The 24,818-nt window shown below is 47.0% G+C and overlaps 1 protein-coding gene across 5 annotated transcripts in view; it reads left to right on the forward strand.

The window, feature by feature from the left end:
* The first annotated feature begins 2,205 nt into the window (after nucleotides 1–2,205).
* TBC1D2B (TBC1 domain family member 2B) overlaps nucleotides 2,206–24,818 on the forward strand; it is an 87,265-nt gene continuing 64,652 nt past the window's right edge. The window contains exons 1-2 of one of the 5 annotated variants that reach the window (XM_027123746.1): nucleotides 2,206–2,616; nucleotides 22,672–22,825. In XM_027123746.1, the coding sequence (XP_026979547.1) occupies nucleotides 2,260–2,616; nucleotides 22,672–22,825 (511 nt within the window). In that variant the 5' untranslated portion in view covers nucleotides 2,206–2,259. Of the gene's footprint in view, nucleotides 2,617–17,754; nucleotides 17,843–22,671; nucleotides 22,826–24,818 lie in introns of those variants that run through there. The other 4 variants (XM_027123743.1, XM_027123742.1, XM_027123745.1 and 1 more) reach the window with 4 other exon arrangements.

Below are 24,818 nucleotides of genomic sequence, written 5' to 3' on the forward strand. Positions count from 1 at the left end.
GTGGCCTCCATAAGGAAGAGGGGAGGGCCTGCGAGCATGTTAAAATGACAGGGAGAGAGTGGAAGTTCAAGTGCACGAGGGTCAGGCTTGAGGCCAGCTTGCCCACTGAGAAGCACAGACACCAGCTCTGGGAGGGACGGCAAAGCTCTCTTGTCTAGTACCATCTGCCCAGACCCGGCCAGCCAGGCCAAACTCTTGCCCAGGGTGGGGCGCTCACTCCTGCCACCCGTGAAGGATGCTTTCCTCCTGCCTAGCAGGTATCTGCCTCTACCAGATACCCCACAGGGTTTAGTTCTGTCCTCTCAGTCGACAGTCTCTGGTCACCCCTACTTTTGCACAACTCACTGACAGAGCTAAGGGCGGAGGTGGGCTGTACCCCACTCCCGCCCTGTGGCCTCCTGTATACCTCCTGTGTGTAGCTGTGTACTGCAGTCTCAGTTCTCCCAGCTCTTCCCCTTTCCATAGGATTTCCCGGTCACCTCCCACCCTGGCTGCCTTCCCCATAAGCCAACTAATCACAGCCCCTCTTGCCCATGGCAAGGCCCCAATTAAACATGGTTCCCTCACTCCTGAGGGTGGCCCATCCCATCTCTGCAGTGCATTCTCTGGCCTCCCATGTGTTGGGGCTGCTAGAGCCCCCTCTCCGAACCTGCTGATTTCAAAGAACATCAATGCTAACTGTATAATAATAATAATTGATATACTGAGTGCTTACTATGTAAGCACTTTTACATGATCTTGTAATCCTTACAAGAACAATGGTATGAAGTAGCTACTTATATTGTCCCCATTTTATAGATGAAGAGACTGAGGCTCAGAGAGGTAAAATAAATTGCCCAAAGTCACACCTCTGGTTAGTGGCAGAGCTAGGAGACAAATTCCATCAGTCTGCATTCAAAGAGAACCAAAGGGCACTAAGGTAGAGGTGTCCTTGCTGTGGCCAGCCAGTCAGATTCTTGACGGACCCTGGGGAAAGGGGTGGTCATGTGGCAGCTAACATAGAGCCCGTAGCTGGTTGGCTGGCGGGGTAAGCTCACTCTTGCTACCTGTCTCCAAGTAAGCAGTCTAATTTGGTATCCATGTCCATTTCAGAAAGCTCGATTTTCCACCTGCGTCTGTTAGTGTGTCTGTGTAAAAACATGCAAAACGAAGATGAGATATTGTTTTGATTTGGCCCTTTCACAAACGTAGCTATGACCTTCCTTTTTTCTTCAAGTAAAGTGAACTTTTGTATTTGCTTTTCCCCCGCATCTTTCCACGGCTCATTCCCTCACATCATCCAGGTCTCTGCTCCATGCCACCTCCTCAGAGGGGCCTCCCTGACCCTCTGGAACGTAGCCTGCCACTCCTGCCCTACATCCCGCCATCCTCTTACTTTGCTTAATTGCGAAACAATGGCACTTGCCTCTTGAAGTTATTGTGAGAATTCAAATGAGTTAATATACAAAGCACTGGTAAGTAATACATGCTATTTAAGTGGTAGTCCTTTTTAAAATTTCATCACAGCGTGTATACAACACACTATATATTTATCTGTCTTCTTTATGTAGTTTGTATTATCTCTCTCCCTTACTAGACTATTATCTCCATGAGGGCAGGGAAATGATTGGCTTGTTCACTGCTGTGTCCTCCAGTGTCTGGAACTGTACCTGGCACATACAAGGCGTTCAGTAAATATTTGTTGAAATCGGTGAACGAACTGAGGTCTGGAGAGGTGGGAAGTGCTTTGGCTTTCATTCACGCATTCTATAAACATTTACTGAGCACCCACTCAGCAATAGGCTGAGCCAAGCAATAGGCTCTCTCATTTTTGTAATACTAGCCTGTGAATCTGGCAGGGCAAAGATTTAAAAATAAAGTTTTTTAGTGAGGTATAATTTACATAGAGTGAAATGTACAGTTTTAAGGGGACCCCTGATGAATTTTGAGAAATGCGTGTTCCAAGTACCCACACTCCCATAAAGAAATAGAACAATGTTTCAGCCCGGCAGCGCGAGGTTTTGAGCCCCAGGTTACACAAAGGAACAGAGGCCAGGGGTGACTCTTCCGCACCAGCCTCTGGGGCGCCTGCGGGACCGCCCCGGGTGCGGGCAGGCGCTCCTGGGGGCGGGCGGGGGAGGGAGGGGGCGGGACTACAAGTCCCAGGCTGCTTTGCGCGCCCGCCAGCCGTGCGGAGCGGCGGGGTTGAAGGGAGGGGGCTCAGCTGCGGCGCCGAGGCGCTGGGGGCCGCGGCGCTGGCGGTTGGAGCGTGGGCTGGCGATGCTGGGCCCCGGGGCCCGGGCGGAGGACGGTAGCACTGGCGAGGGCGCGGCCCCGGGGGCCGCGGCGGAGCCTGGGGCAGGGCCGGGGCGGGAGCCAGCGCGGCTGTGCGGCTACCTGCAGAAGCTGTCGGGCAAGGGCCCGCTGCGTGGCTACCGCAGCCGCTGGTTCGTGTTCGACGCGCGCCGCTGCTACCTCTACTATTTCAAGAACCCGCAGGACGCGCAGCCCCTCGGCCACCTGGACATCGCGGACGCCTGCTTCAGCTACACGGGCCCCGACGAGGCGGCCGAGCCCGGCGCGGAGACGCCCGCTCACTTCCAGGTGCACAGCGCGGGAGCCGTCACGGTGCTCAAGGTGGGACAGCGCGCCCCGCAGCCCCGCACCCGCCTCCCGGGAGCCCGCCCACACGCCCTTCCCCTGCTCCCCCTGCCTAGCCTCTGGGGCTGCCCCCGATGCCCAGCTCAGCCTAGCTCCTCTGACCATCTAACTTTTTGCATACCCTCCTTTCTCTAAAGCCCTTCTGTCTTTCTTTACCCACTTCTTCCTCAGACTCTGTCCCCGTCCCCATCTCAAGCCCTTTACCTGGGTTTAGGCCAGAGTGGCTGGGGGCTACTCAGTCCTTTGAGCCGTTATCTCCCTCTGTGCCTTGCCTCGGGCCCTTCTCTGTCCACCTCCCTTCCCCTCCCCACCCCTGTCCTGTGGATGTCCTGTGTAACCCTCCCAGGCATTCATTACTGCAGGCTTCCCGCCCTTGGGTAAGTTATTACCCTCTTCAGCTGCCTCTTCTGTAAAATGGGGATAGCAGTAGTATCTACTTCGTGAGGGTGTTGGAATTATAAGAAATATACTCTGACCTCTCCTAAGTGTTACTGCATTCAGGGCTATAGACCGAGAGAGTCAGAGTTGGCAGGGCCCTTAAAAGATAATCCACTGCAGTCTCCTCCACAGTGGGCAGAGACACTCCAGCTAAGGTCACACAGACAGTAAGTAGCAGAGACTGTTTGCTTGCTCCGTATTTTGGCTGGGAGAGGAGGGAAACGTTTGCTTCAACCAGTTCTGCCTTGCCCATTTGAGGCTTCCGTAATCTTTTTTCTACACAGTGTGTAGAAGCATGAGACTAGAGTCAGAAGTCCTGATTCTGGTGCTGAGAAGCCTTCCCTGTCCTTGGGGCATCCCATTATCTCCTAGGGGCCCTCCTGCTTCCAGCACCTGGGCGTCTGGGCCCTGGCCTGGAGTTGGGTCTCTCTCCCAGCCTCCTTCCCTGCCTGGTTCCTGTGAGCCTCCACCCTCACTCCTCTCTCTCGCTTCTCTTCCGTATTACAAGCTGGGCTTTCTCCAGAGCAGCAGGGCTGGGCTGGGCTGTATGAAAACTCTGCAAAGCTCGCCAAGTGGAGAGCAGAGTGGGCTGAGCCTGACGCCCTTGGCCTTGTGAGCACAGGGCTGTTCCCAGGATCTCCGAAGCCAGCAACAGTTGGAGCTGCTCCCCAGGTCGTTTTTAGAGCTTTGTCAGCTCAGTTCCTGCTGTTTCAGGCAGAGTCTGATTACTGTGTTCTTTTAGGCTCTTCCATCCCTTCTTTAAGTGGGTGCAGACAGCCTTTTTCTCCAAAGGAAGCCAAGCAGAGTTGCAGTTCAACTCAGGCTTACTTAGAAAGCATTGGTGTAAACTTGGGAGTGATCTGAGCAAGTACACAGGGACTTTTGCCAAAGAAAGGCTTGTCCTCACTGTATATATGGACTGTCCCTGTGTACAGCTGAATTTCCTGTGGAATTGTTTGTTAAAACAGAAAATAGAGCATCCTGTTTCAGATTTTCTCAAATGACTTTGGAGCCTTCCATCAGGTTTTTTCATTAAAATTTTTTGAATGATGGAGGTATCTACCTAAGTGGGGCTGCAAGATGCAGTGTCAGGAGTGTGGCTTTAGACTTGGATTGACTTGAACTTGTGGCCTGAATCTGCCACTCACAGGTGTTGAGCAAACTATACCACCTCTCTGTCCCAGTTTCCTCTTCAGTCTAATGGGAATCTTACCTTCCTCATTGGTTAGTTTTGAGAATTCTGGAAAATAGCTGGCACAGAGTAGGCACTACATGGCAGCCATATGAAACAACAAGTGGTGTCTTTGGCCAATTAGGTAGTACATTCATATAATGGAATATTATGCAGCCGTGAACATAAAGGAATGAGAGCTCTAGGTGTCAACATGGATGACTCTCATAAACATAAAATTGAGAAAGAAAAACAAAGTTACAGATTGATTGCATACAGAGGTACCATTCATGTAAAGACTAAGAAGATCATGCAAACACATATGCTGCATGGGGAGTGGGAGAGCTGTGTGGGCGTGATGAGCCCTGGATTCAGGATGGTGGTTCCCACTTGGGAAGAGAGGGGAACGTGAGTGGGAATGGGTGCTCAGGGGGGTTCTAGTGTCTTTGCAGTGTTTTATTTCTAGCATTAGGTGGTGTTTGTTATATTATTCTGTCTGTCTTTTTGTATGTTCAGAATATTTCTTTAAAAAAAAGAAATTGATTTTCATGTAGGTTACTGACTATGGAATATTTTGGTATGTAAAGTTGAATTAGTCACAGAATAAGACAGCATGCCCGAGACAAAGGGTTTGCTTTATAAAAACAATGGAAATGGAAACACAGGCAAGCCTTTTCAAAGGAAGGGAACAGTCAAAATGTAAGGTTTCAGAGTAGGGGTGTGTTTTAAGAAGGATTTTTAAAATTTTAATTTAAATTTTTTAATTTCTAAAAAATTTATTTTATTTATTTTATTTTTGGCTGCACTGTGTCTTCGTTGTTGCGTGGGGGCTTTCTCTAGTTGCGGCGAGCGGGGGATACTCTTTGTTGCGGTGCGCGGGCTTCACATTGTGGTGGCTTCTCTTGTCGCGGAGCACGGGCTCTAGGTGCACGGGCTTCAGTAGTTGTGGTGTGTGGGTTCAGTAGTCGTGGCTTGTGGGCTCTAGAGCGCAGGCTCAGTAGTTGTGGCGCATAGGCTTAGTTGCTCCGTGGTATGTGGGATCTTCCCAGACCAGGGCTGGAACCCGTGTCCCCTGCATTGGCAGGCGGATTCTTAACCACTGCTCCACCAGGGAAGCCCCAAAAAGGATGAATTTTATTGTACAGTAATTCCTTCTGAATTGTGGGCGTAAAAATTTTATGGTGGTAAAAGTGGAAATTAGCAATTTATCTTCCTTTTCACCTTTCAGATCTAAGAACTGACTCCCATAAGCTTTAATGCTTCCCTTTAGGGCTGCTCAGCGGTAGGGCAGACCCTGATTTCTAAGGGGGATTGTAGGCTAGTGAGGATTAAACCCTGCTCAAGCTTCAGCTAGTTATATATAATTTTATAGATACCATTTCTTTTGACGGGTTAAAAAGAAAAAAAAAATAAGCAATTTGCTTATTGTATTATCATATGGTTCTTATTTTAAAGTGACTTTCTGCCTTCTCTGGAGGAGCTGTGGTTTTGTTGAAGTTTTCCAAAATGTTTTACCGCTTGAGTCTTAATGAAAGCTGATATTGGAATTTCTTGGTAGGCTTTTCTATTCATAAACTCAGGGATGTGGACCTTATTTTACAGATGAGGGAATGGAGGCCGGAGAGGGGATGCGATTTGTCTGAGATCTTGAAGATAGACTCAGATGCTCTTGGCTAGTAGAGACTCTGGGAACAGTGAGTGTCCAAAATGCCAAGTGTCTAATTCTGTTATCAGTTTTGACAAGTCTCCCTTTTTTTTTTTTTTTTTTTTTTTGCTTTGGATTTCAGTGGTTTGGGATTAGATAAGATGTAGTGGTTTTTCCCTTACTGCATTTGATTTCTGTCCTTTTCATGCAGAATGAAAGCACCAGGAACATTTTTACCTACCGATTCTTTACCAGGATGTATGGTACCTGTTACTAGACATTTGGAAACTGCTCCAACAGACAGAAACTGATGCTTCCTGTGTGTGTGTGTGTGTGTGTGTGTGTGTGTGTGTGTGTGTGTGTGTAGAGGTGCTGGAGGCTTCTCACTGAGCTTTCCTGGGATCTGAAGCATAGGAGACCGTTCTGGAGTGAGCTGGCACTTAGGGAAGAGAGAGCATGTGACTGACTGGGGGTAAAGCTTGAATGACCCTGCTCTGCCAGATCTCCACGGTCCCTGGAGCAAGGAGCATCATCAGACTGTCAGCAGATGCACTCCGCTCCCTCTCCTCCCTTTCTTGAAGGCATATGGTGCACAAATGGACGTGTATGTTGGTTTCTGAGTCGCATGTAACGGAACAATCATGCATCCCTATTCTTAACGCACTTTTGTGGGAAGGATGCACATTCTCTGGTGTTGAAACTGCTCTCAGCTTAATGACAAACATTTGCTAGCTTGGGTAATCATAGTGTGTGCAGTACAAAATAGATGTGGTGAACCAGCCTTCTTGGCTAAATGGCTCTGCTAAGCTGTTCTTCCCTGGGGCATCCGCTCAGGGGTCTTGAAATGTTATTTAAATCTTTTATCGAGACCTGACTTTCCATGGATTTTTCATGGCTTCCCAATGAGTAAGTTTCTTAAAGGCAGGTATAGTCTCACAGGTGTGATGTCGCAGTGGCTTTCTGTCTCCCACTGTCTGTCACACAGGCCTCATGGTAGTGTGACCTCCACACTATTTCCTGCTCATGAGGCTCTAAGCACTGCTGTTTGCATCCTTGCCCTCCCAGAACGCACCTGCACAAAGTAGGTGCCCAGGCAGACGTTTGTTCAACGAATGAGTAGAAGGTCATTACCCAGTAAGCGCTGGTTTTGGTGTGAGCTCCAGCCCTTTAGAAGTGATCAGCCAGAATTCTCAAATGTATTAAATGACATTCTCACCACATGTCATGGAGGTGCCTGCCATTCAAGGAATGCCCAGTAAATATGACAGGCATCAGGGGTTCAAAAGACGGATTACCGTCGGTCCTTCATTTTCAGGTCTCTTGTATTTCATGCCCACAGTCTTGACTCTGAGGGCACTGTTGTAGCAGTGGGTGAATGTTTTATGTAAAAGGCCATGTAGTAAATATTTTAGGTCTTCCATCAGTGCCATCTCTGTGACTACTCTGCTCTGCTGTTATAGTACAGAAACAACTGTAGAATGAGTGTAGCTGTGTTCCCATAATTTTTGTTTATGGATTCTGGAATTTGAATTTCATGTAATTTTCACACGCCACAAAATACTGTTCTTTTGGGTTTTTTTTTTTTTCAGCCATCTGAAAACATAGAGACCTTTCTTGGCTTGTAGGCAGTAGGCTGGATATGGCCCTCAGGCTGTAGTTCACTGGCTCTGGTGTTTTAGAAAGGCCTGGACACTTCTCATTCATTCTGTCACTTACCCATTCTGTGTGCTTAGGCACTGGGGGTATAGACTGAACAAGGTGAACACAGTTCCTGTCCCTGGGGAGCTTTCTGTGTAGCCCAGAGACAGATGTTAATAAAAACAAAACCAACACCAACCAGTGCTGTGAAGTTTAAAAGGAAAGAGATGGGACGCATGTATAATAGGGGTTCCTAATTTAGTTTGGAAGGAGGAGGGCTAGGGAAGACTTCCTGAGGAAATGACATTTGAGTTGAGGCATGAAGGGCACATTGGTGTTGACTGGAGAAATGGAGAGGGGAGTAGAGTGTTCTAGGGAGAGGAAATGGCAGGAGCGGAGCCCCTTAGGTGTGTAGGGGACTCAAGGAATGCCCGATGGCAGCTGGGGTGGAGGGGAGGGCCTTGGGGCCCGAGTTCTAGGAATCAGCAAAGAATTTTCAGCAGGGCTTAACAAATAGTTGGCGTTTTTTTTTCCTCCCAAACTGATGGTTGGGTTATATCCAGTATTTTCATCTAATTATGTTGGAGAATTGTCTTGTCTTATGTTTTAAGAGTTGAAATATTAATATGTTACCCACTGGAAAACAGGTTTTAAAGTTGATAAATGCAGAGTTGAAGATCTCATGGTCCATTGCCTCTTAAGCACCATTGTTTCTGAGCAGGGGTTGCTGGCTCGGGGGCTGTGTGGCTACAGCCTGCCCCACCCCTCTCGGTGGACTGCCTTTCCCAAAGCATTCCTCATGGCCACCTTCCCTGACTTCTCTCATGTCCCACTTGCTTTGCTCATATGCGTGTTACCAGCTTCCTTCCCCTTTGGAGGAAACTGTTGCTTGAGAAATGGAGGGAGGGGTCACATGCATTCAGGGTTGAGATGTGAATACAGCTCTCGCATTTCACTGAGGCTTCTGAGGGGTGGACGGCTCTCCTTGTTCAGGTGCCTGCATCCATCATCAGCCTTCCCATCTCTGGGCAGAACAAAATATAGATAATAACCCTCCTTCCAAAGAAAGAAAAGAACCCCGTTATTGTAGAAATGACTCTCCGGTTGGTGGAGTGGAAGGGGTTTTGATTAGGAATTTTCAGTTCTTTTAGAGATTTATGTAGTAGGGTCTTAATGACATTTGAGTGGGTGTTTAGCTACATCCTGGAAGGCCCAGTCCTAAGTGGATTTTGTTCACTTTCACAGAGTGAATGCAATATGGAATGGTGAATTAGAAAGTAGTGATGCTTCTAACCAGCGTCCTGCTAAATAGTCTTCCTGGGAACTCGGTGAAGTGAATGTGCCGGGTGCGTGGATGTGCGAGGCCTTCAGGGGCGGGAGGCCGAGGTGGTCCCCGGAGAGGCTGCAGGTGTCATGATCACGCAGTGAACAGTAGCTCACCAAGCCGCACAGGAAACCCCGAATGGACAGATTCAGGGTGGTGGTGCTCCCTAAAATGGGTCTAGTCCTGTTCTGGTGTTTGAGCATCTGATGCCGTGTCCTACTAGAGCCCAACTCCCGGAGGGCAGAGTTTTGTCCCTGGTTCACCGCTTCAGCCTTAATGCTGAGCAGAGTGTCAGGCACGGATTATATGCTCTGTATATACTGGGTAGCCGAATGAATACTTCATACCCTCATGCCCTCTTGGGGTGGGTGTGTGGTGTGCCCTTGTCTCACGGTCAGAAGGAGATTTGCAGTGTCCATTTCTTCCTTTAGCAAATAGTTTTGCGCATCCACCATGTTGTAAGCATTATGCTTTTTCTGCATATACAGCAGTGAAAGTTTTCCATTCATTTCAGAAACTACAGTGTTAAGACTTTAAAAATAGATTAGCACCTGATAGCTTTGAGAAAAAACTTCGGAGAGAAACCATTTTTGTCTGTAGTATTCAGAGTTGGGAGTAAATATCAAATGTCTGCAAGTTTTTTGATCCTGAGGGGGGTCTGGCATCTTTCCATAGTAAATAAAGAGGGAGGCAGGGAATCCTGAATCTAAAGTACTGATTTGGATATCACCCACGGCCAGAAATCTGTGGTTTGTACAATAATTTCTATGGGCATTGTGGAATTGGGGAGATCTGTGTGACTGATCACCAAGAAGAGCTCCCTGGAGAAATGGGCTGGGGAGTTGGTTAGGTTTTGGTATAATTGTATAGCTGTTCAAAGGTTTAGTTCCTTTTGGATCAACAAGAAGTGTTCCCAGTCTGATGGGAATCAGCATCTTTTCATGAGTTTGCATGCTTGGCCAGTGCTTAACTTCTTCTGACGGATTGTGTGGGAAAACTGGAATCTGGGGGAGAAGGGGGCATTCAGGAGCTGAGATCCTTTGGCCTCCTCTCAGGCCCTTTCCAGGGCCAGCCGTCCTGGAAAGAGGAGACGTCCTTTGAGCGGTCTGCCCTCAGGTGAGAACTTGTCTGGGCGTCGGATGGCAGGCCTGGCAGGCCTGGCGGTGGACTGGAGGCGGACAGGCCAGTGTCATCAGAGATGTTGATCTTGGATTATAGGAATTATTTCTAGGCAGCGAGCCCAGTTTTCGTTTCCCTTTCCAGCTCTGTGATGTCCAGGGGAGACTGTGCTTGGAAATTTGATGCAGCCAGCCAGCCATTCACGTAACAGTCTTGGTTGGGCAAGGCCATGATGGACATCTAGCGGGAGTCAGGTGTTGCCTCTGGCCTCTCGGAGCTGTCCTGTTCTGGGGTTTCATTAGGGCATTGTCATCAAGTGGCTCTGTGAGGTGGAGGAAGTCATTTGGTGTTTTTGTTCCAAGGGTCATTATCCCTGAGTCAGAACTGACGAGACCCTCAGATGAGCCCGCCCTGCCCCTTGTGTGATAGAGTGAGAAACAGAGTCCCACAGCTAGTTAGCAGCAGCTCTGGCACTAAAACCTCCCCCAGACACCTGAGTGATATTTAGCCATTTTAAACCCAGCAGTTTGATGCTATTTGCCATTCTACGCCCTTAGTAGGAAATTAGGCTTACTCTGTTTTTAGTTGTTGTACACAGATTCTGAAATTGTACATTTACCTCTTCGGTGCTGCAGCATAGATGTAAGATGTTCCAGTCACATGAAGATTGGAAATTAACAGTATAGATGATAAGCTTCCAGTGGGGGTTGATTGATTATAGACATTAGTGGTGTTTCCCTGGCAGGACTAGACCTGCACATCCCTGTTCAGGAGCCTTCTCTTTGGAGGTGTGCAGAGGAAAACTGACGCTTGGTGTGATTTCTCTTGCTGCTCTGTAAGCCATGCCCTCTAGCTTCAGAAGTGAACCAGTTTTGGGGCTTCCCTGGTGGCGCAGTGGTTAAGAATCCGCCTGCCAATGCAGGGGACACGGGTTCGAGCCCTGGTCCTGGAAGATCCCGTGTGCCGCAGAGCAACTAAGCCCGTGCGCCACAACTACTGAGCCTGTGCTCTAGAGCCTGTGAGCCACAACTGCTGAAGCCCATGTGCCTAGAGCCTGTGCTCTGCAACAAGAGAAGCCACCGCAATGAAAAGCCCGCGTACCACAACAAAGAGTAGCCCCCGCTTGCCACAACTAGAGAAAAGCCCGCACGCAGCAACGGAGACCCAACGCAGCCAAAAATAAATAAATTAAATAAATAAATTTTAAAAAAGAAGTGAACCAGCTTTTTAAGCTTCACAGTTTACACAGCTCTCTCACATATACTATCCCAGAGGTAACATGATGATAAGGCTATCTTTCATTTCTGTCCTTTAAAGGGAAGCATCTCCTTGAGAATTGTGGTTCTCAGATTGGTGTGGGGAAGGAGCCTCCTGGGATCCTGTTAACATGCAGGTTGTGGGGTTCCCCCCTAGAGACTCTGGTTCGGTTGGTAGGCCAGGGTGGACCTCAGGAATCTGCATCTTTATCCATTGTGCCGACCCTTCTGCTGCAGGCCTTTATGGTCCTCTCTTTGAGAAACACCACTCTCCGCCGGATCATGAATTACTGCTCTCTTTGACTGTGAAGTAAAGACTGGCCCTATTTGAGGATGGTTTTCTAAGCAGACTAGAAATAACTAAACTGCGTGGGTGGAGACCAGTGAAGTGTGAGCCATTTATCCTTAGGTTGACACTCTGTGGTTTATGTCTGCTACCTTCTTTGCATTCTGAGTTTCTGTGCTCCAGAGCAATGGTTTGGGGCCTGTGACTCCCTCCTCCCAATGGCGCTGAAGTTTCTGTCTCCTGAGCTGATCGCTCAGTCACTGGCACAGCACCACATTTCAGTGTTCCTCCAGGGCCATTCAGAGGGAAGCTCCTGGAGGGCGATAGTGTTCGCTTGCCATCCTTAGGGTGATTCTGGGAGGGTGAGTTTTAATGATTACCACCACCAAACAGCTGATAAGGACTTTAGAGCCCCCAGCTTTTCACCCAGAGAGGGGGGAGTAACCGATTGATACAGGAGAACCATCTGGCACTTTCTGGAGGTACCAGCTCTATCTTAAAAGACTGTTAGAAATCAACATGCTTCCCAAACACTCTTGTAAACTCACTAAAAGGTTAGGCAGATTTCTGGTTCAGGCTCCCGTGTTCCTCCTAATCTCTGATGGGCGGTGCCTGGGAATCTGCCCCTCCCAAACCCCAGTTCATAAAACTTCATATTAAGTCAGTCATTCCTGTGTCCTACTTTTAAGTTAAAAACCATCAAGCCAGAACATTGCAGCGTTGCATGGTGTGTGGAAACCATCGCAGACAGAGATGGCGTGGGGCTCTCCACCAGTCTGCTGGCTGTTGCTGCAGGAGTTTTTATTTATCCTGAGCTCATAAAACCCTGGCACTCTCTTATTGTGCAATGGCAGAGCTGATAGGCAGCCATAGGAATGTAGCCCTGTGGTCACTCGGAGGCCGCGTGCTCCCCTTCCCTCTGAAACAGAAAGCGTTTTGACAGGCTTCCACACTTCCTGCAGGGAAGAGCAGGCCCAGAGAGTGTCTTTGTCCTTGCCCTCGCCTTGGTGAAATCTGTCATCTAGGCCAGGCCCCTCACAAGCCCAGTTATCTTTATTGTCCTCTTTTCTAGAACACGCATTTGCTTGTCTTTGTTCTGTTTGTAGTCTTCTCCTAGTCTGTAATCTTCATTAAATTGTTAGAGATGGGTTTAAGGAGTGGCTGATCTCTCAAGGTGTTTGGTTTTTAAAAGAAGATGCTTGAGTATCAGAGATGGCAAAACTCCTCAGACTGCTACCTCCCAGAATGGGTGAGACGTGGGGCACCTTCCCGAGGAGAGGCTGCCCCCCACTGCCAACTGTCCAGGGAAAGTGGTGGCGGGGGAGGTCTGGGTTCTTGCTCAGCCTTTGAAAAGGATTTAGATTAGAATTCATGTAATTATTTTGCAAAATAAGTTATGTGCAAATGCTGACTTCAGGGTAGCCATTTAAAAAGACAAAAAAATAAGAACTTATCGTGTTAGAGGAACGGAGGTCTGTACAATTGCACTCCATTTTCCCAGGAGCCAGGAGATCCAGTATTATTTCCCTTCTCAGCATCAGTCACTGGGCTGAAACAGAAGATTTCAAAACTTTCCCAAGGAAAAATTACTTTTCTTTTCATTGGTACTGGGCCAGATCCCGTGAGATTGTTTCCAGCCCCATGGTTTTGAAATGTTCAGAAGAATATTTGGAACCTAAAGTTATTTATCAGATATGGGGTTGTAGTCTGTTTTTCATCTGAGTTTTGTTTTGTATTATCAGGCTGTTTACAATGTTCCTGTGCTTTTTATTGCTTATGGAAGAATTACCTTGGAAATCCAGATATACTTCTTTCTTTCTTTGTTTGGCCACGCCTTGGGGCTTGTGGTGTCTTAGTTCCCTGACCAGGAATTGAACCCAGGCTACAGCAGTGAAAGCACCGAGTCTTAACCACTGAACTGCCAGGGAATCCCTCAGATATCCTTCTTTAGATTTAAGAAATGAAAATTCCTTCATTATGAGCAGGCATTGCATCCTTTTAAGATATGACTGAGTCAAACTATGCATGCAGTTTAAATTGCTTTCTATGACGTGTGCAAACTTAGCCCATCTCTGTTCTCTTCTCGTGGCTGTCTCGTGACCGTTGGTTATTCTGTTCTTCTGACTTATAAACATGGTAGGCACTGACACTTTGGGGAGGAGCCCAGAGTTCACACCCTAAGTGGGTGACTGAAGTGCTCTGTCATCACCATATAGCATGATTGGTTCTGTAAGGGACGTCGGATGGCCTCATAGATGGGGTGTTTGAACTGGGTCTTGAGGGGTGAGTAGGCGTTTGCAAATGGGTTTAATTAGTGCAGTAGGAGGAGGGGTCGTTGAAGCTGAGCTGGCTTCTGTGTGCCTGTTGTGTGGGCAAAAGGCTATGGTCCTGTGGAGTGTGGGGCAGTGTAGGCCAGGTGACCATGCCAAATTGCCCAGCACTTGAAGCCACCAGAGAGTTTTAAGCATGGAATAAATATGGCTTAGGTGGCTATGTGTAAGAAGGGGGTTTGGGGAGGGGCGACTGAGGACAGCAAGACCAGTTAGGATGCTCTTGCAGAGGCCTGAGGTTGATGAACCAGGACAGTGTCAGGGAGCAGGAATCTGAGAGACTGACAAAGGGATTCTTTGGACTTGGAGACCTGGTGATCCTATTATGCTGGAGGACGGTTCCTCTCTCCTCTGCATTTGTTTATGTGTGGTCTTATTATTGCTCACTGCAGTCTATTTTTAAAGAAATGTCTTTAGAGAAGAATTGTGGCTCAGAGCATCCAGTGGGAGCACCTGATAGCCGATTGATGGTCATACTCTCTCCCTCCCAGTGAAGCTGTGCTGAGCCCCCTTCGATGTCCTGAGGAACTTCTGTACTGTCAAAAAGACCAGCCTCGGGCTTCCCTGGTGGTGCAGTGGTTGAGAGTCCGCCTGCCGATGCAGGGGACATGGGTTCGTGCCCCGGTCCAGGAAGATCCCACATGCCGCAGAGCGGCTGGGCCCATGAGCCATGGCCGCTGGGCCTGCGCGTCCGGAGCCTGTGCTCCGCGACGGGAGAGGCCACAAAAGTGAGAGGCCCGCGTACCGCAAAAAAAAAAAAAAAAAAAAGGCCAGCCTCTGATGTGGGAGTTGTCCTTGCTCATGAAGCCAATACACTTTAAATTGAACTTGGCTGTTGGTTGGGGTCATCAACATTTCAGTATCTGAGAAAGACCATAGAGGAACTTCTGATTCCTGCTGACATGCTGAGGGGATGGATTTTGTCTTGGACGTGCACTTCTCCGTCTTCCCATTGATAGCAAGGAACACAGACCCAGGTTTGAATTTTGATGTGCCAACTGGCTGTGAGATCTTGGGTGATCATGATAATATGGAAGGTTGACGCCTAATGAGTGTGGCAGGCACTGTTTTGAGCTTAACACACATTAACTCATTTAATCCTCATAACAACATCACATGAAGTAGGTTCCTGTTATTCACATTTTGCCAATGAGAAGTCCGAGACACATTAAGTAACTTGCCTAATACAGCTAGCAAATGGCAGAGCTGGGATTTGAACTCAGTTAGGCTCCTGAGTCCAAGTAGGTAATACTTTGGGAAAGTAGATGATACTATCTTGTGAGATTGTTATGAGCTCTAAATGATAGTGTGTATAAAGTGTTTAGCACAATGTCTGGCACATAGTAATTGTTTACTTAATGGTATCTAATATTATTACTAATATGCACATATACATTATGAAATAGTCTATATAATTTTATTCCATCTTTGTAAAGAAAATTGCTACATGTATTTATGGATAGAAAAGTATCTGAAAGGATGTACTCCAAAGTGCTGATTGAAGTTATTACTGGGGATGTGGTTATATTCATTTTATTTTCTTCTTTGTTTTTCTGGATTTTTCAGATTTTCCACAGCAAACATGGGTTATTATTATTATTGAAATAAAAGTCTAAAATATGTTGTTGGGTTTTGTTTTTGTTTATTTTTTTAAAGCTGAATGGGAGCTCCCAGGCAAACAGGAGCTCCTTAAGTGCTGGCAGAGTGAGGTGCCTCTGCAAAGCTATGGAACTCCACACTATGTTTAGTGACTTAGAATTTGTTTGGTCTTTTTCTGTTTGCCTTTTAATTTTGTATGGTGGTTTTGGACACACATCCAGATGTTTTTCTCTGCTGTCTTTCTTTTTGGGTTTAGACAGGCTTTTACATTCCAAGAGAATAGAAATGTTACAGTGGCGACTTTTTTCCGTGTTGCTAGGGTAAATAATCAATGCAGTGAAAATCAATGCCTCCCTGCCCCTCCTCAGCCTGGAGTCAGCCCCCTAGAGTTGCCCGTGTGAGAAGCAGCTCTGTGGCTTGCAGTCTGAAGATCTGCCCTTCGAGCCTTCAATCTGGGGCTCAGTCCTGAAAGAGCGTTGGTTTTCCTTGTCCACAGAGTCAGGACGCACAGGGCATTTGTTGTCACAGGGCATTCGTCGTGGCCGTTGATTGTACTTCAGTGTGAACTGTTCAGGAGATCTCTGCACAGACCTTCCGTGTGAAGTGCTGCTATGCTGACGGTTGGATGTAAAGTCAGATCATCCCTTGTGTACCTTTAAAATTTGGCAGAAATCTACGCAACTGTTGTTACAAGATGCAGAAAGAGACAGAAACTTAATTTTAATTTACATAGGCATCTTCTACTAATTTAAATGGTTTTTATCTTGCATTCAAATCTTGAATCAATTTTGAATTTATTTTCTTTTATATTGTGACCTAGGTTTCACACCTAGGTCGTAATTCATAATACTTTTATTTCTTTCCAAATTTTTAGCCAGTTGTCCTAATGTCATTGTTTAATAATTAATAGTTTTCCCACTGATTTGATTTGAAATGCCACATAAGTATTTTATATCTATTTAGCCCTGTATTTTGATCCTCTGGTAGTAGAGTGCTGGTTTAATTATTGTGGCTTTATAATATGCTTACTTATTTGGTAGGGCAAAGCCTCATGCCTCATTTACTTTTTCAGAATTCTCAAAGGTTAAACTTCAGATGAATTTTATAATTTCATTGCCATGCTTTGAAGAACTTCTTAGAATTTTGGCTGGATTTTTTTTGTTTCTATAATGCATACAGATTTCTTAAATGTATACCTATGCATTTTGTGTTTTGTTTGTAATTGTGAACATGTTTCTAACTGTCTGTTGCTGGTATAAAGGAAACGTTTGCTCACTGGGAGGGTCTGAGAGCCGAAAATTGACCAGGTCTCACCCAGTTCTGTACCCCTAGTGTTGACCACTGCGTTGGCCTAAGTCAGGCTCTTAATAAATATTTGCCAAGTGAATGAACAAACATTTCTATGTATATGGTGTTCCTCCTTTTTCTTCTTTTGGATTACTTTAGATAGATTCCCAGGAATGGAGTTTTTGGTTAAAGGAAATGAGCATTATTATAGCTTCTAAAATGTGCTGAGTCTTTTTAGATGGAGATTCTTTACCAAAGGGCTGGGGAATAAGAGTGCTTGGGTCAGTTGGTGGTATAGTGAGAATGTAGTTAGGAGATGAGGCCTGACTCTCTGTGTGTGCTGCAAGATTGTGGCTCCAGCCCCCATCCCCAGTAATGCACTTGCCCGCAAGAGTGGGCCCTTAATAAATAAATGTGTGTTGAGATGAATTAACTTTACTGTGGGACTTTTCTGAGCACCAAGGAAAGAGCTGGTGTTGGAGAGAGGGAAGTCCCTGGGGCCCAAGAGAAGGGACAGGTGTCTGGGGCCCATCTCCCCAAGAGTGGACTGTTTTGGGCTACTAGAGGTCTGGGTGCAAAGGCTTGTGGGAACAGCTGGAGTATCACATGGTTCTTCTCAGCCAGCTGTCAGGGACTGATTTCCACCTCAAGCTGGATGAGGCATGGCCTGGTTTCCATTCTCTGAACTGGCACCTCACGTCATGGTGCCTAAATGCAGCAGATGTCTGTCATATCAGGACTGTGCCCACCCAGTCCTTGTCTGCCCCCAGCTCCCCAGGACATTCATGCAGCTGTGTGGGGGACAACCAGAATGGCTTTCCAAGATGTTTGGCGTGGTCTCTCATGTTGGGATTTGGTGCCATATTTGAATTATAATTTTAGCAGTTTTGAGGCAGTAGCTGAACATAGGAAAGAATGAGTCAGATATATGAATGCTTAACTGCATTCCAGTCACTGTGCTACACATCTTGGACCGTATTGAGGTCAGCAGGTTTTGCCTTTGTCTTGAAGGAACTTAGACTAGTGAAGAACACACACTGCCGTGGGAAGCTGTCCTGGGCTACATGGTGCTGTGAGTTCCCCATTCTGAGGATGGAAAGAGCATGCAGGTCAGGGAAACCTTATTTGGGTTTTGAAGGATGAGTAGGAGTTGGAGAGAATGGTGTCATGGGAGACTCAGGATATGGTCCCAGTGAGACTTAAGACAGTAGATGCTGACACTGACCTGTTGGATGCCTGCCTGGCATCGGTTCTTACTGTCTACTGAGCTGTGAAGCTTTGCCTCGTCTTTGCTCCTTCCAGTATGATTGGAATGTCTGTCTGATTTTTCAGAATTTGGGACTAAAGCATTTAAAATGGTGATTTGGGGTAGGGTGGGGCAGATATTGATTCTCTCCGGGTTATGCTGGTGGTGGTGATAAGCTTCAGCACTGACTGGCTCATTTGTCACCAGCTGGGCTGCAGCTCAGTGGAGCGAGCCCTGGTGATGGACTCCTTGAGGTGCTGTCTGTGAAGCCAGATCACTCGAGGGTCCTTGCCTTCCTTTGGGAGGGGGCAGTGAAGACACCGAAACTGTGAGCCATCAGCCAGACCAGCCAGACCCATTCTTTGGGATCCCCAAATAATGTTGGCATCTCCATGGACATTAACAGAGCATGGGGTGGTTGGAGATATGGAGGTACCTAGTTAAAGAAGAAAGTTTTTTGAGTCATAAAGTCCTTTGGGAGGTGAATAGTGTTGGCTGCCCCACACTCTCAAGAACCCCATGCCCTTGGTCATCCCCAAGGCCGTTTCCCACCAAGCCAGATCTCCCACCAACCTTGGCTCTCAAAATGGAATTTGTTTGCTGTCATGATCTAGACCAGCACTGTTCAGTAAAGACAGTGTGAATCAGTTATGTACTTTTTTAAAAAAAATAAATTTATTTATTTATTTTTGGCTGCGTTGGGTCTTCGTTGCTGCGTGTGGACTTTCTCTAGTTTCGGTGAGCGGGGGCTACTCTTCATTGCGGTGCGCAAGCTTCTCTTGTTGCAGAGCACGGGCTCTAGGGTGCACGGGCTTCAGTAGTTGTGGCACACAGGCTCAGTAATTGTGGCACGTGGGCTCAGTAGTTGTGGCTCGCAGGCTTAGTTGCTCCGCGGCATGTGGGATCTTCCCGGACCAGGGCTCAAACCTGTGTCCCCTGCACTGGCAGGAGGATTCTTAACCACTGCGCCACCAGGGAAGTCTCGCCAGTTATATACTTTCAAGTTTTCAGATACCCACATTAAACAGGTGAAATTAATTTTAATAAATATATTTTGTTTAACCCAATGTGTCTATAATATTTCATCGTGTGGTAGTAGCCGTGTTTCACGTGCTCATGAGCCATGTGTGGCTAGCGGCTACTGTGTTTGGATGGGGCAGATTTAGACCAACTTTACCTGACTAACCAGGACTGGGGCAATGAAGAGACTAGTTTGTGATTCTACATCTAATTAGGACTGAACAAGATCAAATCTCAGTTCAGTCTCTGTTTAAAAGATATCAAATGGGAAACACGGAGGTTTTGTGGATCGCTGCTGATTGTGCTGTTCTACTTTTAATCCTGCCCTGTCTCATGGGTCTCAGCTCCCTGAGGGAAGGGCCTCTGGGGGCTTTTCCACCTCCTTGATCATAGCACGTGCCGTGGAGCCATGTGCCCCCAACAGCCTTTCACAGCTGCTTGGGGATTGAATTTGAGGCGCTTTTAGTGGTTGCTAGATTTTTTTGTTTTTAAAGGAAATGAACCCCAGTTAATCATTGTCTCGAGGTAGTTTTGCCTGCCTTATTGACCAGATTTCTGTAACATGAATAATATGTCAGACGTTGAGAGCATGTGATCTAAAAGTTTTTTTGCCCGAGGAATTTAGTGAGAGATGATTAAGAAGTTACTAACTGTTCCTCGGTCAGAATTTAATACTCAGAGATTTAAAGGGAAAAGGCTTTATTGTAACAAGCAGCTTTCTCATGGTGTTTGCATTTCAGGAAACAGCTAGAGGTTAGTGATGGATCTGACACAGTATGGTCTTCTCCCTGGGATGGGGACGGGGGCCAGGCAGGGGAGCTGGTGGGAGGACCAGAATGCATGCACACATGTGCACACACATGCACGCACTGTCAAAACACACACTTTCCCCTAAGCTGGGGGTCGGGAGCCTAGGGGCTCAGTATGGACTCTGTGAAAGGAGGGAGGAGGAGGGATTAGGTGGGCTTTGGGTTCTGATTTGGCTGTCTCCCAGCCCCTTGCTCTTCCAGCCACTCTCTCCCGTCCTCTGGGAGTGCTGGGGTCTCTTGTCCAGCCTCGGAGCCAGGCTGAGCCCCCAGCTGTGCTTTAGGGCTCCTGGGCCTGAGCAAATCTCCTCTTCTACCTGAACCCTGCTTCCCCCGCCCACCGCCCCAGCCCCCCCACCCCCCAATTTCCAAGAGCAGTGACTTTGTCTAATCTCATCATTGCCCTGCCAAGAATCCAGGAAGGCACTCGAGTCCCTTTGGGCGTGGTCCCTGCTTATCCCAGCTCCACCCCCCTGCCAGCCTCCCTTGCCTGTGCTCTCTTGCCTCTGGGCCTTTGCACATACTCTTGTCTCTGCCCGGAGCTTCTTTTTTGTCTTGTCCTTCTGGCTACCACCTGCTTCCCCTTTAAGACCAAGCTCCTGCATCATTTTATGATTACTTGTTCATTCATTTCTTCACTTATTTATTCAACCAATACGTATCTGGCACTGAGCTGGATGTTAGAAAAATGGAGACATCTCAGAGTTTATGTTTATTGGAGAAGAGAGACATTAAGCCAATACTGTGAACGTTTTGAATCCACAGGTAGCAGTTTTCCTAAACTTTCAGTACCTGACCCTTGACCCATCTCCTCTGCACTCTCACACCAGCCCCACTTCACCCACTCTGACCTCTGTCATAGCACTTAACACACGCTTGAAACTACTGATTTATTTTTCCTATCTTTCTCACAAGCCCTGATTCCAGGTTCCTGGTAGATAAATATTAATAGTAAGTGTTGGTTGAATGTATGGATGAAATGATGGCTTGGCTGGTAGTTGGAGGGCTTTTCTGTAAGATACCCAGAGATCATGTAGTGAATGGTTTTCCTTACCAGGGCTGTGCCTGCAAGTGTCACTAAAAAGACTCCAGGTTGTAGCAAGAGCACGTTGCTTGTGGACAGTAGAGGTTTGGTCTCTGGCTTGTCACTTGCTGTCGGGCCTACAAAGCAGTTTTCCAGATTGCCTCTGACCCTGGGGTAGAATTTATAGGTGCTGAAACCACTGTGTCTGATGTCTGTACACCTTACATCCACTGGTTCCCATAATCATGCCGTGGCATCCTTCTCCTTGGGACTCCTTTTTGGGGGCAGCCTGGAGACCTGTGACCCACACCTGCCATCTAGTTTGTTTGTTTATAGCTAGGTTCATTGTTTTGGGTTCCCTCTGTATCTTGGTTGATTTTTTTTTTTTAATGTTTATAGTGAAATTCACTCTTTGTGGTATATAGTTCTTTGAGTTTGGACAGATACGTAGAATCATGTATCTACCCCCACAGTCATGGTGCAGAATAGGTTGATTACCCCAAAATCCACTGTGCTGCCCCTTTGTAGTCAGTCACTCCCTTCACCCAAGCCCTGGAAACCACAGATTTGTCTTCTGTCCCTATAATTTTGCCTTTTTAAGAATGTCACATAAATGGTATTGTGCAGTATGTAGCCTTTTGGGACGGGCTTCTTTCACACATGTTGTGTGAATCAATCGTTTGCTCCTTTTTATTGCTGAACAGTATTTCATGGTACGGATGTGCCACAGTTTATCCGTTCGCCAGATGAAGGACATTTGGCTTCTTTTCACTTTTTGGCGATTATGAATAAAGCCTCTGAACACTTGCATGCAGGTTTTTGTGTGAATGTATATTTTTATTCCTCTTCATTGAATACCTAGGAGTGGAGTTGCTGGGTCACTTGGTAAGTGTATGTTTATAAGGAGCTGCCAAACTGTTTTCCAAAGAGCTGCACCGTTTTACATTCCCGCCAGCAATGAATGAAAGTTCCAGTTGCTCTGGATCCTTTCCAGCCTTTGGTATTATCAATTTAAAAAAATTTTAGCCACTGTAATAGATGTCCTCTCTAGTTTTTAATCTGCAGTTTTCTTTGCTCACTCTCCCAGTTGCTGACAGGCTCTAAATACCATTATTTGATTTGATTTGGCAGGGATGTTATCCATACCCATGTGAGATTTGACTTCTTAACTTATAGGTGCTCAGAGTGAAAGGGCACTGGGGATATCAAGCCTTCCTAAAACCTTTTGAGGAAAATGTTATATTGTATCATTCTGTAATTTTAGAATTTAAAAAGATTTCTTATTATTAGGGTTAAATTCTTTATTTTAAAATTGCTATTTTCTTGACCAATTGTAGTGAACAAAAGTTACTAATCTTTTTTTTTTTTTTTAAGAAGATGTTGGGGGTAGGAGTTTATTAATTAATTAATTTATTTTTGCTGTGTTGGGCATTCGTTTCTGTGCGAGGGCTTTCTCTAGTTGTGGCAAGCGGGGGCCACTCTTCATCGCGGTGTGCAGGCCTGTCACTATCGCGGCCTCTCTTGTTGCGGAGCACAGGCTCCAGACGCGCAGGCTCAGTAGTTGTGGCTCACGGGCCTAGTTGCTCCGCGGCATGTGGGATCTTCCCGGACCGGGGCTCGAACCCGTGTCCCCTGCATCGGCGGGCAGATTCTCAACCGCTGCGCCACCAGGGAAGCCCCAAAAGTTACTAATCTTGAAATTGAAATTTCTTTGACCTGTTCTTCTTACCTCTCCCTTTCATGTGGCAAGGTGTCCAGTCTGTCCTCACAAAACATAATTATTTTTTTAAGCTCTCTATGTTATTGGTGGCCATAACACTTTTTCCCCTTCCTTCTTTTTAGGCCCCTAATCGTCAACTCATGACCTACTGGTTACAAGAGCTTCAGCAGAAGAGATGGGAATATTGCAACAGTCTCGACATGGTAAAGTGGGACAGCAGGACCTCCCCGACTCCAGGGGATTTTTCTAAGGGTCTTGTGGCCAGAGATAACACAGGTAGGTCAGAAAGGGAGGGCACCTGTGTCAGTGCTTTGTGTATCGCCGTTTGACGTAGCAAGTCAGCTTAGCAGAGGAATTGAGAATGAAAATAATGGTGATGATCCCTTATAAATGGGCTGCATCCTATAGTTATTGAGGGCTTCTGTTTCCATGTACAGAATTGTATTCAAGCCCAATGACAACCTCAGGAGCAAGGCAAGGCTGGTGCTAAGCATCCTAAAGAGATGGTACGGCTGAGAGCAGTGGGTCGTGAGTTGTGCAGAAGTCCAGTCTGACTCCAGCGCCAGCCCGCTCTCTACCCTGTCTGAAGGTGAAGCACCCAAACCCACAGCCCTGTGCACAGATATGTGTGCACACTGGCAAGATGTTCTCAAAGCACTCAATGTGATTCAGTGATGCTTCTTGGGAAGATTTTAACTATCAGACACTAATTCCATTTTATCCTGGATCTGTGGTATTTCCATAACTCATGCTAATCCCTGGCTGATTGCAGTGTGGAGATGATGTGGTTTTGTCTTTGAATATCAAAAATTAGAACCCTGTGATCTCCTCATGACTGTCTGGTGGTGCTGAGCCTTGTTAACTGAAAGAACAGGACTATGGTTATACACAGACCACCCCGAGCCGGCGCCTGCAGGGACTGCTGAGGTGGGGCTGTATTTGTGGTCCCTCTCTTCACACAGGGAGAAGAGCAGGCCCAGAAAAACCTGACCCCTGGGCCTTGAAGTAAGGCATGAAAAGGCCAGGCCATCACACCAGCATTTCTTAAGGACTGAAGGAGTGCATATTGGAATTTAGCCAGCATGGGCTAGTTCTCATGCCTGTAAAGACGTGTGGTCCAAGCTTTGTAACACCTGCGGGACCTTTGCTCAGGAGAACACAGGCTACAGTCAAGCTCCCTGTAAATGAACGGTGGCATTGGCACATGTGCAGCCAACTTGTTTTGGAAACAAACGCCTTCTTGGACTTCTTAAATTATTTTTTTCCTCCAAATCCCTGTTTTCCTGCCAGCCTTGTTTTTACCAATCAGCAGGTTAACCCTCTGGGCAGTGAGAAATTACTATGTGTACTTCACTCCTCTTCCTATGCTGTGCTATGAGAGTTCTCAGGTCATTTTCATGGATGTCCTAACACGAATGATAGCAGGAGCTGAGAGGATGCCTCCAGTTTGGCTGAGAGGATGCCAAAACCCTCACTATGTTTAGTTTGTACTTCTGCTCATTGATGACTTAGTTATTTAAAAAAACACTATTATAGTGCTTTTGATCAAAAGAAGCTCTATAACTCAGTATCAGTCACTTGGAACGATTGGAAACCCTGCAGGGAAACCAGCAGTATTCATGGTGGTAGCTAGAGCCTTTGGCACAGACGATACTCAACTTTGCCTCTGTTCCTTCTTTCTGAGGTCACCAAGCACTTCTCTCTAAGGGAGACTCAGGCATTAGACCGAGAGGAGGACCAAAGGAGTGAAGCCCTGTGGTCTCTTTATAACACGCATCCTTCCTTCTTTTAAGCCAAAGTGCTGAGGCTAGGGAGCCGGCAAAAACACCTGCAGCCCGCATGTGGTTCTCTGCATTTGGTTTTGGGACTCTAGCCTGGGAATTTGGAGTTGGCACCCTCTGGTGTTTACTCATTCATTCAGCAAGTAGATGCCCACGATGGGCTTGGATCTCCCCCCTCACAGAGTTTCTAGTCAAGCAGAGTGAAGAAAAAGTGAGATCACATGAGAGGGAAGGTACAGGGTACCAAGCGCCATGAATGGGTTGAGCACAGCTTTGGGGTGGGTGGGTTCACTCTCTGAGATCTGAGGATGACTCGGAGTCAGGCCAGGTGAGAGGAGTGCAGTGCCCTCCGGGAGCTGGAAGGAGGGTGTGGCCAGAGGGTGCCAGCAGTGAGCTGAGCCTGGAGGCACACCCAGGGCCAGGGTGGGAGGGGCCTGGACCTCTGGGTTTGGGGTTTTGGACTCTCCTAAGAGCAGTGGAATGCTCTT

Source organism: Aethalodelphis obliquidens, unplaced genomic scaffold (genome assembly GCF_003676395.1).
Source record: "Aethalodelphis obliquidens isolate GAN/ISIS:26980383/991018 unplaced genomic scaffold, ASM367639v1 scaffold26, whole genome shotgun sequence".
Classification (NCBI taxonomy): domain Eukaryota; kingdom Metazoa; phylum Chordata; class Mammalia; order Artiodactyla; family Delphinidae; genus Aethalodelphis; species Aethalodelphis obliquidens.